Source organism: Condylostylus longicornis, unplaced genomic scaffold (genome assembly GCF_029603195.1).
Source record: "Condylostylus longicornis isolate FDR11 unplaced genomic scaffold, ASM2960319v2 ptg000155l, whole genome shotgun sequence".
Classification (NCBI taxonomy): Eukaryota; Metazoa; Arthropoda; class Insecta; order Diptera; family Dolichopodidae; genus Condylostylus; species Condylostylus longicornis.
In genome coordinates, this window is record NW_026578123.1 from 649,204 (window position 1) to 663,655 (window position 14,452).

The window sequence follows — 14,452 nt, forward strand, 5'->3', positions numbered from 1 at the left end:
GTTTCCTGACCTCGTCAGACCTGGCACCCGCCCCGCTGAGTCTTGGGATTACCCAAGCCCTCAGGTTGACCAGCTTCGGAAAGTATAAATAAGAAAAATAAAAGTACCCAACTGATTGTGGCAAAGACTGAAGAAAAAATCTGAAATGAGAAAAAATTTATTTATAATTGGAACGTATTTAAATGAGTACACTCCTGAGTGACGTTCTTCAAAATGCTCCACCAAAATGAGCCGATATTTTTAAAGATGTTGTCAGTACGTTGTATCCACACATTTGTATCGATTATTTTTTAGTTTCTGCTCCATTAACATTTTTTAAGAGAATGAAATTCATATTGTGAAAGTAGAATGTCAACCAAGTTCTACAAATACTTTTAGTTAAACTTTCTTCATATTTTAACAAAAGCTTAAAATTTTCTAAAGCAAATACATAAAACAAAGTTGTTGCAACAATTGTATTTTATTGACAAATTTTCAAATTTAAAATCACTTAGTAAATATATTACACTTAAAAATACTTATTACAATAATAAAATATTTCAATCACTTGAAATTCAAAAATTATTTTTTCTAATTGTTCCACTTCATAATTACATTATATTATTACTGTAATTATCTACTATTATTTGTTTAATTATATTATTATTTACTTAATCTACTTGTCTATATCAATTGTTTTAAGTTCTTGCAAACCTAAATAGTATTCAAATGTCGTAGGCACTTCTGTTAAAATAATGAATAATCTAAATGTATTCATTACAATGAAATTAAACATAGCAGACAAATGAAAATTTTGAAGATCGTGTATGTCACATAATACGACCTATTATATTCTTTATGTATGATTGTGCAAAATATATTATTAGCCGTTAAATCAGGGCTTAAGCATTAAAAATTTTTTTGTATATTATTGATTTCATTAAAATTTAACAAAAGTTTGATATGATGTCGAAATCCATGGATTGTGTTTGATGAAAAAATTAATACGCCATACAATCGTCATCGAACAAAATGTTTGAAGAATGTTCGATGTCAAAACGTTGGTACCCAAATAGTCTTAAAACAAATTGAAAAATGTTTTAGAAGAATAATTTGTCCAATTTGAAATCAGTAAAGTTCAAATGACGTGAAATACTTAAAATCCGAATCGAACCAGTCAATAACGTAAAACATTAAGTTACCAGCAAATCGAACATTGAATTTAGCTACTCTTGAATTTAGCTAATCGTTTTTTTTTTATATTTTTACAAATTTAATATTTAGACCGAACTAATACAAGTAGTCTTAACGAACATTTATTACAAAATTCGAGATCATAATTACAGCTAAAAATATGTCTATTGCAATATGTAAATTGTATGAAGACTGTCATTATTCTGTTATTATTATTTACAGCAGACAAAATAATTTATTTTAAATGTAATTAACAGGAGTGATGTAATCTTAATTAAAAAAGTGATTGAATGTAATCGTTTAGAGATCTTACGTGTGTCGAAATTGAACAACTAAATAATGACTACAACGTACAAATAAATTAATAACTATTAAGTGTAATACAAAGTCTCTTAATGAGGTACTCGTACTGCTTAACAACAAGTATGTCAATTATGAGTTATAAATTTCTACCATCTGTATAGTAGTATGAATTTTACAAATTAACTATTACTGTATGAATCGAATATAATTTAATTATTATTACCTTATCTGTATTTTAAAATATGAAAACAATATTAATTATTGTGTAAAGGTCCATTCAATAACTTGAACAATTCAGTGACTTCAATAAAAAAATTACTGTTTTTCTTTATTGTGAATAAAATTTTTTGTTTCAATGTAAAAACAATGATAATTTTTGCTAGACCATCTAAGTAAACACTTAACATTCAGGTTCGATACAATTTAAATAACATTAATTTTAAGTGAATGTGAATTGGGCTGACTATAGGGTATTAAATTTTTTATAAATAAAAATATTAAAAAAATTTACACATTTAGTAATTTTATAAACACTTCCTGGCACCGTTCGATAAAATTAAATTTTTTAAAATATTTTCAGAACTGAAACCACTTATTATTATAAGTGTTAGTTCTACGTTAGTTACAAACGGAACAATTCATTTGTTATATTACTTTCTGAATTATTTCATATGAACTTTTAATTGAAAAGCTTGATTTATAGAATCTTATCTATGGGAGCTTCAAAAAAAAAAAAACTTTTAAAACACTTATTTTGAATATCTTCTTCATTGCTTATCACAGCGCCCCTCAACATAGATAACATTAAATCAAATTTATCATATTAAAAAAAAAAAAAATTAACCTCTCTTGAGTTTTGTAAAATTATTATAAATTAAAATTTGAAAGTCTTGTTTACTCATTCTCTATCCTGAATTGTAACTTCTTTCACATTTCGTTAGAAGCAAATATGAAATCTACAATTTTCATTTTGTTTGGCGTCTGCATATTCCAAATATGCAGTACTGCGGCGATCAGTGAAGAAGTTTTTAATGTTCAGTGGGAGAACTATAAAAACGAATTCAATAAAGTGTACCCATCTATAGAAGAAGAACAATTTCGTAAAGAGATATTCAAAGTGAATTTAGAAAAAATTAATATTCACAATGAAAAATATCGTAATGGAGAAGTCACTTTCGAAATGGGATTAAATCAGTTTACTGATTTAACTGCTAGTGAAATGAAAGAAAGATTAGGATTTAAGAACGCACCTACAATGATCAGTGAAAATGATTTCGATGCTGAATGGAACTACTTTAAAAATAAATATCACAGAATGTATTCATCAACGGCAGAAGCACAATTTCGCAAAGAAATCTTTAAAAAGAACTTGGAAAAAATAAATAACCATAATGAAAAATTCCGCAATGGAGAAGTCACTTACTCAATGGAAATAAACGAATTTGCTGATCTCACTACTGAAGAATTCAAAGAAAGGCTCGGATTCAAAGGTGCATCAGCTATAGTTAATAAAGAAGACTTCGATGCTGAATGGAACTACTTCAAAAATAAATACCACAGAATGTATTCATCAACGAAAGAAGAACAATTTCGCAAAGAGATCTTTAGAAAGAACTTGGAAAAAATAAATAACCATAATGAAAAATTCCGCAATGGAGAAGTCACTTACGCAATGGAAATAAACGAATTCGCTGATCTCACTACTGAAGAATTCAAGAAAAGATTCGGATTCAAAGGTGCATCAGTTATAGTCAGTGAAGAAACACTCAATACTGAATGGAACAATTTCAAAAGGGAATTCCACAGAATGTATTCATCAACCAAAGAAGAACAGTTGCGAAAAGAAATTTTCAGGTTGAATTTAGAAAAAATAAATAATCACAATGAAAAATACAGCAAAGGGGAGGTTACCTACGAAATGGGTGTGAATCAATTTGCTGATTTAACTACCGAAGAAATAAAGAAGAGATTAGGATTTAAAACTGGTCCAGATACATTGGGTGAAGAAGTTTTTAATGTACAATGGGAAAATTTTAAAAATGAATATAACAAAATGTACTCATCAACAACAGAAGAAGGGCTTCGCAAAGAAATTTTTAGAGTGAATTTGGAAAAAATTAATAATCACAATAAAAAATATCAGAATAAAGAAGTTACTTTTGAAATGGGAATTAATCAATTCACTGATTTAACTACTGAAGAATTCAAAAAACAATCCGGTGGAATTATTTCAAATAATCGTGCAGGTATTAGAATGGCATCGTTTGCAACAAATATAACAGAAAAAAGTGCTGTACCTGATGAAGTTGACTGGTATTATCATGGATTTCAAACAGAAGTAATTAATCAAGCACAGTGTGGTAGTTGTTATGCTCAAGCAGTTACTGGTGCAATTGAAAGTCATTGGTTTATTAAACATGGAGAATTTATAAGATTATCACAACAAGAAATTGTTGATTGTTCTTATACATATGGTAATATGGGTTGTATGTATGGTGATTTAAAAAATACATTTACATATATTATGGCAAATGGTATTGGAACATATGATAAAAATCCATATCAAGGTCAACCATCTGATTGTAGACAATATGAACCACGCTATAATATATCTGGTTTTGTTCAAACAAAAGAAGAAGATGAAGAAGATTTAAAACGTGCTGTTGCAAAAGGACCTGTAATTGCTGTTATTAATACCGGTTTAGTAACATTCCAATATTATAAAGGTGGTGTTTATTATGATGAAAATTGTGTAATTGATCCATATAGTGTTAATCATTTCGTTCTTATCCTTGGATACGGTACAAATAAAGATGGTGATGATTATTGGCTTATTAAAAACTCATGGGGACCAAATTGGGGTTTAGCCGGTTATATGTATATGGCTAGAAATCGTGGTAATCAATGTGGTATTGCAACTGAAGCCATGTATCCAGTCTTATAAGTAAGTTTTTCTTAATATTGTTATTTTTATTTTATAAAGTAAAATAACATTTTAATAAAGATGGGTTAACATTTTATAAAAAAATGATTTTTAATTTTTTTCGCATAACCTCTACTATGACGTTTATTTGTGAGTGAAGACTAAGAATATTTTTATAAAAGTTGTGATTCATTGCAGCTGTATTTTCTAAAATCTTATACAAAGTAAAACAAATTTGTAAATTTTCTAAACCTACCGTAATTTATCTTAATTAATAACACCTTTAATTTATTTAGAACACAATTAACAGTTATCTGTGTATATATAACTTAATAATAGCCTATTCATTTTAAATTTTATTATGCAATTTATTTATTACTCTATTTTTAGAATGAATTAATTATTATACCTACTCAAATTCCAGTATTTCTTGATAATTCAAAATTTATTTGAATAAAATATAACAGATAAATAATTTGTTTATATACAATATAATTTATTTCAGTAATAATTACGAACACAAACATTGCATATACAATTATTACATTAATTTATGGAAACAATACCTCCTTCTATACTCTATATTTTATGCGTATTCTTTAAAAAAAAAAAAAATATTAGCTTTCGCACACAAGATTACGTTTTATAATCATATTGAATTATATATATATATAACAGTTATATACAATATTATATAACACATAGAATGTATAAAACTGTTAAATAAATAACTATATTTTATAAGTTAACAATATAACATATTTCACATTAATATGCTCATAATAATATGTGTTATACGATATTATATACATTCTTGTATATGTATACATATATTCATAATATATATGTACATATATACGCGTAGATTAAAACAGAAAATCTCTTTCATTTTGAAATATTGGATTTAATTAATTCGACTTATCTTCAATAATAAATGTAAGTATGTAATGACTTTTAACGCCGAATGAAATAAATCTTAATATATTATATCCAGCTTTTTCTCACACTTATTTGTTCTACTTGTGCATATACATATTTTTATAATGTAAGTACTTGAAATAATAAAATCAATGAAATTTTTGTGCAAATATTTAAAAATTAATTATTCGTTTATAATTTTAATTGCATAATAAATTTATGTTGGTATAAAAGGCGAATTGCTGCTATAAATATGCGAATTCGCTTTTATACGCTTGAAGCGTATATAGACTATGTTCCGGTCTTGAAATAACATAAGGAAATTTGTGTTAAAACAAAATGGCCGTCTAACCGTCATTTTGAATCTTACTTTCTGTTTTGAATTTAGTTTTGAATTTGTTCTTAAAGCCATAAAGAGATGGAGCTCGATACTCGATAGCCAGCGACTCTCCAAATTTAAATTTTTGGTAATTTACTTCTTGGAAACTATAATCTGCATCAAATGGAAAAAAGTAACAGTTCATATATTCCTGTCAGGAAATCATGATGATGTAGGCATTAAAATTTAATTATCATTCTCCCTTTTAATTTTCAATCCCCTAAAGTTATGCAATAAGAAATAGTAATATGCAAATTAATTTATTTGATACGATTTTATTAAAATAGTAACGATTTATTGAAATTTATTTATATATTATACAATATAATGCATTGATATACTATATTTACTGCATTAGTAGTAAATAATATACTACACTACTACATGTTTATCACATGCGTGCGGCTTTGTTTAAAATCACACCTCTATGTACTTTTCTTTTGCATAAAATTAATTAATATTTATGACTTATTAATTAATGTGTCGTAAAGTAGATTTTTTTATTTTCCACCTACGCAGATGTACATAGTTACATACATACATGTCATTAAATAATAATGTATATATAAACCCTTCATTAAAATCGCTTAGCCGTAATCTTTGAAAGTTTTAGTTTATACACCACTTTCCCTTTAACAAAAACAAAATTTGTTTTTTTTTTTTTTACTTAATAATCAATTTTTAATTGAAATCCTTAAGGCACCTCATAGTGAAAATGATGTAGGTAAACTTTAACTTTCATTATTATCTTAAATCCTTTACCACAATATTTTTTTATATGTATGTATGTGTGTATGTATGGTAGATGAAAAATTATATTGTCGTACTTGTTTGCTTTTTTTCTTATTTATTTATTTTTATTATTTTTTTTTTTTTTGTTATTTTATAATAATCTATAAGTGAAACGTAACAAATTTTCTATATAGCTATGTATTTTTGTTATCAGGTCGTGATGAGGTCGTCATTTATATTAAAAATATTTATCAGGCTTTAAAAGCTTTAATGAGAATTTTTTTTTTTTTTAAGTAATCTGGTTTAATATTGCAACAAACATTATGTAACCTGAATATAGGTATTTAGGATATACGTATATCCTTATATTTGTAAGTGTATTTAACGAAAATACTCTTAAAAACGCAACTATACGTAAATTATATATTTAAGTATATCGGCAGTTGATATGAATAAAAATTGTTAATTTATACGGAAATTTAAAATAGGATGTAAAATGATTTTCAGAGGAAAATTAAATAAGGAAAATTCACATAAGTAATCGGTTTTTTGCCATTTTTTTAGAAATAATTTTGGAGTTATGAAATTCAACTAGTGAAGCCCTCTTTTTCAAGCTATGCTGGATATACATTATGAATAATCCTGCTCACAGGAAATGAAACGATTAACAGACACACAGGATGTGAAACATAATTTTATCAGGACGTGTCAAATAACATGACTACAGTTAACCCGGTGAACAGGTTTTTAAAGAAGTGTTGCTCAAAATAGTTTTATCATCAGTTCGGCAGTGATGTTGTCTCAACGCTTTCCACGTCACCAAATTCCATTATATTCCACGTTTCGTCAGGTTTAACCTAGTTTTGAGATTTTCAAAGCATTTCCGTGTAAATTACAATAATTTTTTACATCCAAAAATCATAATGAACACCCTCACAGTTAAATATCGACCAAATTATTGTAATTTGCACGACCACATTATTGTAATTTACATGGAACTTTCGTGACTCGGAGATTCTTCGGAATCACTCGAATGCGGTCATTGAATCGAGGGCATCCTGGCCCAATAGTGATGACTGGCAACGATTCCGCTTAGTCTTCACGATGGGCAGGATTAGATGGGCGGTTTTCTCTTTTAGGCCCTTCAAATCTCCATGTGATGACGGGATATATCCTGCGTTTTTGCAGAGGATTTTTCAACATATAGCTAGAACACTGTTGGAAATTACAATAATTTTGTCGTTTTTTAACTTTGAGGGTATTCATTACGATTTTTTGGATGTAAAAAAAGGGAGCAACAACATCTCACTCACCAATTAACCCCATAATACTAACCTATGCAATATAAGGGTCTAAAATAAATCTAAAACTTTTTAAATACTCTAATTTTTTTATACATTATATACATACATATATTTTATACACGTATATTAATGTAAATAATATCCATTATTCAGAAAACACCGTTATTATTAGTTATAACATTCATTCGTACTAAAATATTTTATATTTGTACATAATGTATGTTAAAATTAACCTGGAAATTAATTAGAACTAATGTCAACCTCATCATGTCATATTTTTACTAATGATGGTGACCCCATATGTTCTTTACCAAAAACAATTTGTCATTACTATTTTAGAAGTTCATTCATTCTTTCATTCATTTTATAAAATTTCATACATATACATAATTACATATAATTTGTATGTATGTATATATGTATTAATGTATGAAATTCCTTTTCATCAGTTTTTATTCAAAAGAAGATGAAGAAAATATTTTTATTCACACATTATCTATACAATATAATAATAATCATACAAATATAAATATAATTTTATTTTTTATGCTTATTACGAATCATAAATGTATGTATGTATGTGTTTGTATAGGTATTAGCGGAGGAAAATAAGCGAATATAGAAAAATGAAAAAAAAATCAAAAAGCAAAAAAAAATCATTGTAATTATTTCTCATTAAATTGTTATATAAAATTACTTATATATTTGTATATGTATTTATGTATTATAAGTAAAATTTCAGTTGAGTAAGAATAGAGATGAATATTATATAACATGGTTACCAGTACTATATGTATGTATATATGTATTCCTTATATATACATATTAACAGCTTTATACCATTATTGTAAAGTCAGCAACTTATCTATATATATTAAAAATGTTGATATGTACGTCACATTTGATAATGAACACACGCGTAATATGTGATTTGTATAAATCCTTACAATATGTATATATGTAATTATTAGGAAAAAAATTTCGTTATATATGTACGCATTTTCTAATAAATCATATAAGTTAATCTCTAACATGGTTTATATTATATTTGTATAAGTAAGCATTCATTCAATGACATCATTAATATGTGAATTTAGTAAGTATTTAAAGATGTTTTCATACGATTATAAATATTAATTTATGTACTTTAATATTACATAATATATACATATTTACCCATAATATTCAAATTTTTTAGAATCCCAGTCGGAATTTTTTATTCATAACATTTAAAATTTTGCCAATCATTTTCATATAATTTTTCTAGCTAAGATTTTGAAAATTGCATACTTTTAGGGGTATGTAATTTTAATATCGTCCAAGGAATTGGAAAATTTCGAAAGTATTGATTATTTACAATGGGAAATTATGATGGAATGTAGAGAATTATCTGATGTTGCAATAAGACTTCACTTTTTGCCTGACAAACTATAATTTTTAGTTTTTGAAAACGTTGAAATATCAGATATAACCCAACCCGCAATGCTTTGCAGTTTCCATGTTCTTTCTTCTGCAATTTCCTTCAGAAAATTCTTTTAAAATTGGATCATTACGCATATCACGTCACATAAGTGAAAAATTTAACTGCATTGCCAATGTTATTTACCCGCTGGTGTTAATTTTCGTTGCGGCAAATTTCTACTAAAAATCTTGACTGGGTTGTTATTGTTCTGTTGTTTTTTTTTTACTATATAAAATTTAATATTTTAAAAAATATTTGTGTATAAGCTAAAAAAAATCCTTAAAATACGTAAATGAAATAAAGTCGAATGTATTATAAAAAATTTTGTGGGATTATAAAAAAGATTTAATTTTTTTTTGGGAAAAACCAAAAAAAAAAAAAAAAAAACAGAAATAAAATAATAATTACTAAGTACAAAATGAAGGTACCTAACTAACTGAATCCCAATTCATTTTACGTGATTATGATGTAAACTGTAAATATTAAACATAAGTAGAATACAATTTGCATATTCTAGAATTTCTAACTTCTAATATGTGTGCTTTTTCACATACATTCATACATTTATTTAGTTTTTTTTGGTATACTCGTAAAAAACTTTTGTTTTTGTTCTGCCATATTACAAGGAAAAATAATAGTATAATTTTATCAAACCTATTGTTACGCTTATGATTTATTACACGTTATTACTATTTGCATATAGGGTGAATAAGTGTTAAATTTAAAAAGTGCCATTCTCAATATTTCAAATTTTCGTAAGCCAAAGTAGACCTAGGTACTTTACCATCAAGTTGTTGTGAATAAACCTTACTTTTTCTTACAAACTAAAATTCTCTTAAGGTGGATTTCTTTTTAAGAATTCTCGAGTTGTACGTAGTTGACTCGGCCTTGATGAGGAAGTGCAGGTTGAATTTTGGAAGCCTTGCATTTGAAAATTTAGTTACCGTCCAACTGTGTGTGTTGACGTCCTGGTCATAGTGAGATACAGAATTGAGAGGCTTAGTGCCTTACCACGGCTGGGATGGATGCATGCCTTATCACGGCTGAAGGCAGATGCGTGGCTTGGAGAGTATTGGGTAACATAATAGATAAGGATTCCTACAGGAGAGAAGAATTCTTGTGAGTTGGAATGAGGGCTCTCCGGATATGCAAAGGTGAAAACATAGGCATTAGTAACGTATAAGAAAGTGAATTTTGGCATGTAAGAAGGGGTGTTGACTAGAAACTGCCACTTGAATAATATGAAGACGAATTTAGGGATCATGGCTATGGATTTCTGTTGATAGGATATCAAGGCATTGGAAAAATTACGGCAGCATCCACCCTACGCGTGTTCGTCCCTTATGTAGAAGTGAAGATAGTTTTTGGGAGACTTTTTATACAAAGGTTTAGAGGAATTATCAAAGGATTATTGACACCGTTTCTTGGATTTGTAAAGAACGTTAATCGATTTCGTTAGGCGGATCGAGAAACTCGTATATTGTTGTTGGTCGGAGGATAATTTTTTAATTCCAGAGCTTGTCCAATATTATTTTTGGTTATAAATTATACATTGAACAAGCTTAACCTGAATTCATTGAGTTAAAAGGTGTGATCTTTAAGAAAACGTTAAACAATTCTTATAGAATAATTTTAATCACCCTATCTCTCTTAAATAATATATAATAGAAATACAAAACAGCCACATATATTATTACAATTTTATTCTATTCCAAGGATATTGAAAAGAAACAAAAACTGATCACATGTGTGGTAAATGCATTTTGGAATTTTTGTTCTCATAACTATAGTCTTTAATTATTTATAATTTTAGAAAATATCATTCTTGTATATAAGTTTATGAAGTATCAGAAGAATAACACAAGAAAAAAAAAAACTGAAAATGCAATTATAGATGGAACAAAGAATAACATTCTTTTCAAAAATTAGACATTATTCTTTTACACAACATTAAATCATTACACAATGTATGTGTGTATGGCATGAATATGTTTGCTAATGTAAAATTTGAAATTTGATACTTTCATATAATGTAAATTTTGCAAAAATCCTTATGTTTGTATATACACACAGACATAAGTTATTATTGCAAATGTAGGAAAAATAATTTTCTCATATATTCAAAGGAGAGTAGAAAAAAATAAATTCTAGAATTGCTAGAGAAATTCGATTCTAAATTTAATAAAGTTGAAAAAACAAAGATAGAGGCATAAAAAACAAAATAGAAAAAAATATTTTTCGATTTCAATTTAAAAATTCTTCTATTCTAAGAGTACGATAGTAGAGATTTGTACGTAATAATTTCAATTTTTTTCTTTTTTGGATATTTTTGTTTCTGAAAAAAAAAAAATATTCTTAAATTTCATTTAATTTACTTCTTTTAGAATTTTGCTTCAATAGATTTATGAATTTTAAATATTTTCATCATGAATAAGATTCAAGAAAATTAGTACTTATAGTATTTTCAAATAGAAACGGACTTATTCGCCACGCGTACTTATTTCGTGGTTGGTCTCAACAAAATGACTCTTTACAATTGAATATTCGGAAAAACGGTTCTCAATAAAGGGAGTTATGATTCGATTGAAATTCGATATTTATAACCGTACGAACGTATGATCTGAGGCGGTTTAGCTTTGTCTGTTCGAATGATAACTCAAAAACTAATTGAGCAAAATTCACCAAATTTTCACAAATGATTTATTGTAGTAAATGCCAGAACCACATTTAAATTAGATATGACTGAGATACGGGTTCGGGTAGATGCCATACAACTTCAAAATGTATTTGGCTAGATCTTAAAAAGTGTTCAACCTTCAGTACCGAAATTTTGCATAAATTAATATAAATAAAAATAAAACGGCAACTTAAAATCATAGTCTGTCCTATAATTACCTATAATATATTTACTCGTACATAGTAAACGAATTCGTACGGGTAGGTACCACAGAGTTGATACGGTCAACTGTGATTTTTTTTCTCGTTTTTAATTCAATATGGTTTGAACTATATTATGAATTTTACTAATACAACATCATAGTTGCGAAATTAATAAGTAATGTGCCTATTACACTTAATAATTTAACTTAATGGAAATCTCTTCATGCAACTGCAGAACAGATGGATGACGTAATCAAAGGAACGAGTTAAAGGCAGAAAAATTAATTAAAAAATTTTTCATCTCGAACTGGACTTGAACCAGTGACCTACCGCTTTCTAGGCGGACGCTCTACCAACTGAGCTACAGAGGCATAAAGAAATTGCCGACGAAATATTCTCTACATTGCTTTATACTGTAATTCACATGATTACTAAGTATTTATTTTGTTTACATTGATTGCTACATACAATCTCAACAGAACACCTCAACAGATACATCTTTAATTTCAATTTGTATAGATTGTGCGATTGTGATAAGAATGCCATCTCAAGTAAGCATGTGTTTGCTCGTCCTTAGTTTTTTGAAATATTTCTATAGCTCTCCTTCGATAGACACCTCCCTTTAGAATAAATCAAAAGCCTGCAAATTTCTTTGTAATTTTTTTTTGTATTTTACTTCTATTCCTTTTTTTTTGACCATTCTCCAGTAGTTTATGGAGATTTCTCAATTATTTCTACAAAATTCACTAGTATATCTCACTTTCTAAAATCCTCACTTTAAATTCTTGCATTAAAATCACCAAAAATAAAACCAGTTTTAATTTTTAACTTTAGAATTCATTTTAAAATTCGGAAGAAGAGAAAATCTGTGCAAACGCTCCGGTTCTCTTCATATCATTGGGAATAATTCTACAAAACGACATCATGTCAGTCAATCTTTAGCCATCTTATTTTATTTGATACATTCTTTATTTTATTTTTAATATCGATCTAATATTGCAATTAGTAAATGTCATTCTTTGCGTCTTTTCAATAAAAAAAAAATTTTGTATTAATTTTTTTCTCTTTTTCAAATAAAATTTTTTATCGTAACCATTTTTTTTTTTAATTTTTTAATGCTTTCAACTTTGAATTCTTTTGACAGTTTAAAGTAATTTTTTCGACAACCAAAGTTTTTTCTTATAATTTTTTTTTTTTGTTTTTCTCTTCAAATATTTTTTATTGAATTTATTTTATTAATATAATTTAATTTCAAACAAGAAATTAAAAGAAAAAGTCAACACAAAAATTACGATATTATACAACTATAACACTCAAATTTTTTTCATACTTTTTTTTTTTTTGTTTGAACACAACAAACGAAAAAAAAAGGCAAAATGGAATAAAGGAAAGACAAAAAAATAATAATAAAATCAATATGTCCTTTTTCTGTTGTCGCACTTTGAAAATCAATCACTACGACAAAAAAAAAAATCTGATGTGATCAGCACATAACCGACCGCATTGTGTATTGTCTAGTTAAATGAAAATGTTACAGAATATTATAAAAATGTCTGTTAAATACTTCTTTCCAATTTTTAAGACATTAGTAAGCTTATAATTACCATACCTAGAAAAATATAAATTTGGCTCTTACTAGAATTTCAAATTGTGTTCCCTGAAATGCTCGCCAGTTAGTTTCAGTAACAACCAGAACTCACCGACAAGTTGCTAAAAAAATAGTTTACTTACACTTTCCTACTATGGAGAAGTGCATTTTCACCGAAAACTTAATATGCAAAATTCGTTGCCATCACATCACCCACCTATTGTATACACAATACGGTTGGTAAAAAACTGAAATAACAACTTGTAAAGTGTTGTAATGAGAAATTAAAATTAATGTTAAAAATATTTTACGAGAGTTTTTTTTTAGAAATTCAAAGAATTTTCATGATTTTAATGACCATGTAAATAATAAGTATGAGTACATAAGTTTAAATATAAAAGGCCGGAAAGTTTAATTGTCAATAATGTTTTCAAAACTTTTCAATTCGGATGATGTTAAAGAAAATTCGAAAATACAAGCAATGTTGGCTATGTTTTCATTTCTTATTAAGATTTGAGTGTGAAGGCTGCCCTAAAATTTATTTTTTCCTTATAATAATATTTTTCAATGTAGTTTTGTAGCAATTCGTTTTGTGTAATCAAACGTGGAACCCTTAAAGGTTCATTTGAAAACGAAATTTAATGGAATATTTTTCGAACATACATGGCTTTAAATTAATTACCTACTGTGATAATTAGGAAATCAATTGATATTTTTCTCTCTTTCGCATTTTTCAGAATTCTAAAATATTTTGTTGTTTTTAAACAATAGCGTGTTACAATTCTCTGGA

At 27.0% G+C, this 14,452-nt stretch overlaps 1 protein-coding gene across 1 annotated transcript; it reads left to right on the forward strand.

Moving 5' to 3' along the window:
• Positions 1–2,301: 2,301 nt before the first annotated feature.
• LOC129615951 (cystein proteinase inhibitor protein salarin-like) lies at positions 2,302–4,498 on the forward strand. The gene has a single exon (XM_055531390.1). It carries the CDS (start codon positions 2,426–2,428, stop codon positions 4,418–4,420), a length of 1,995 nt encoding a protein of 664 aa, XP_055387365.1. The 5' UTR covers positions 2,302–2,425; the 3' UTR covers positions 4,421–4,498.
• The last annotated feature ends 9,954 nt before the right edge of the window (positions 4,499–14,452 follow it).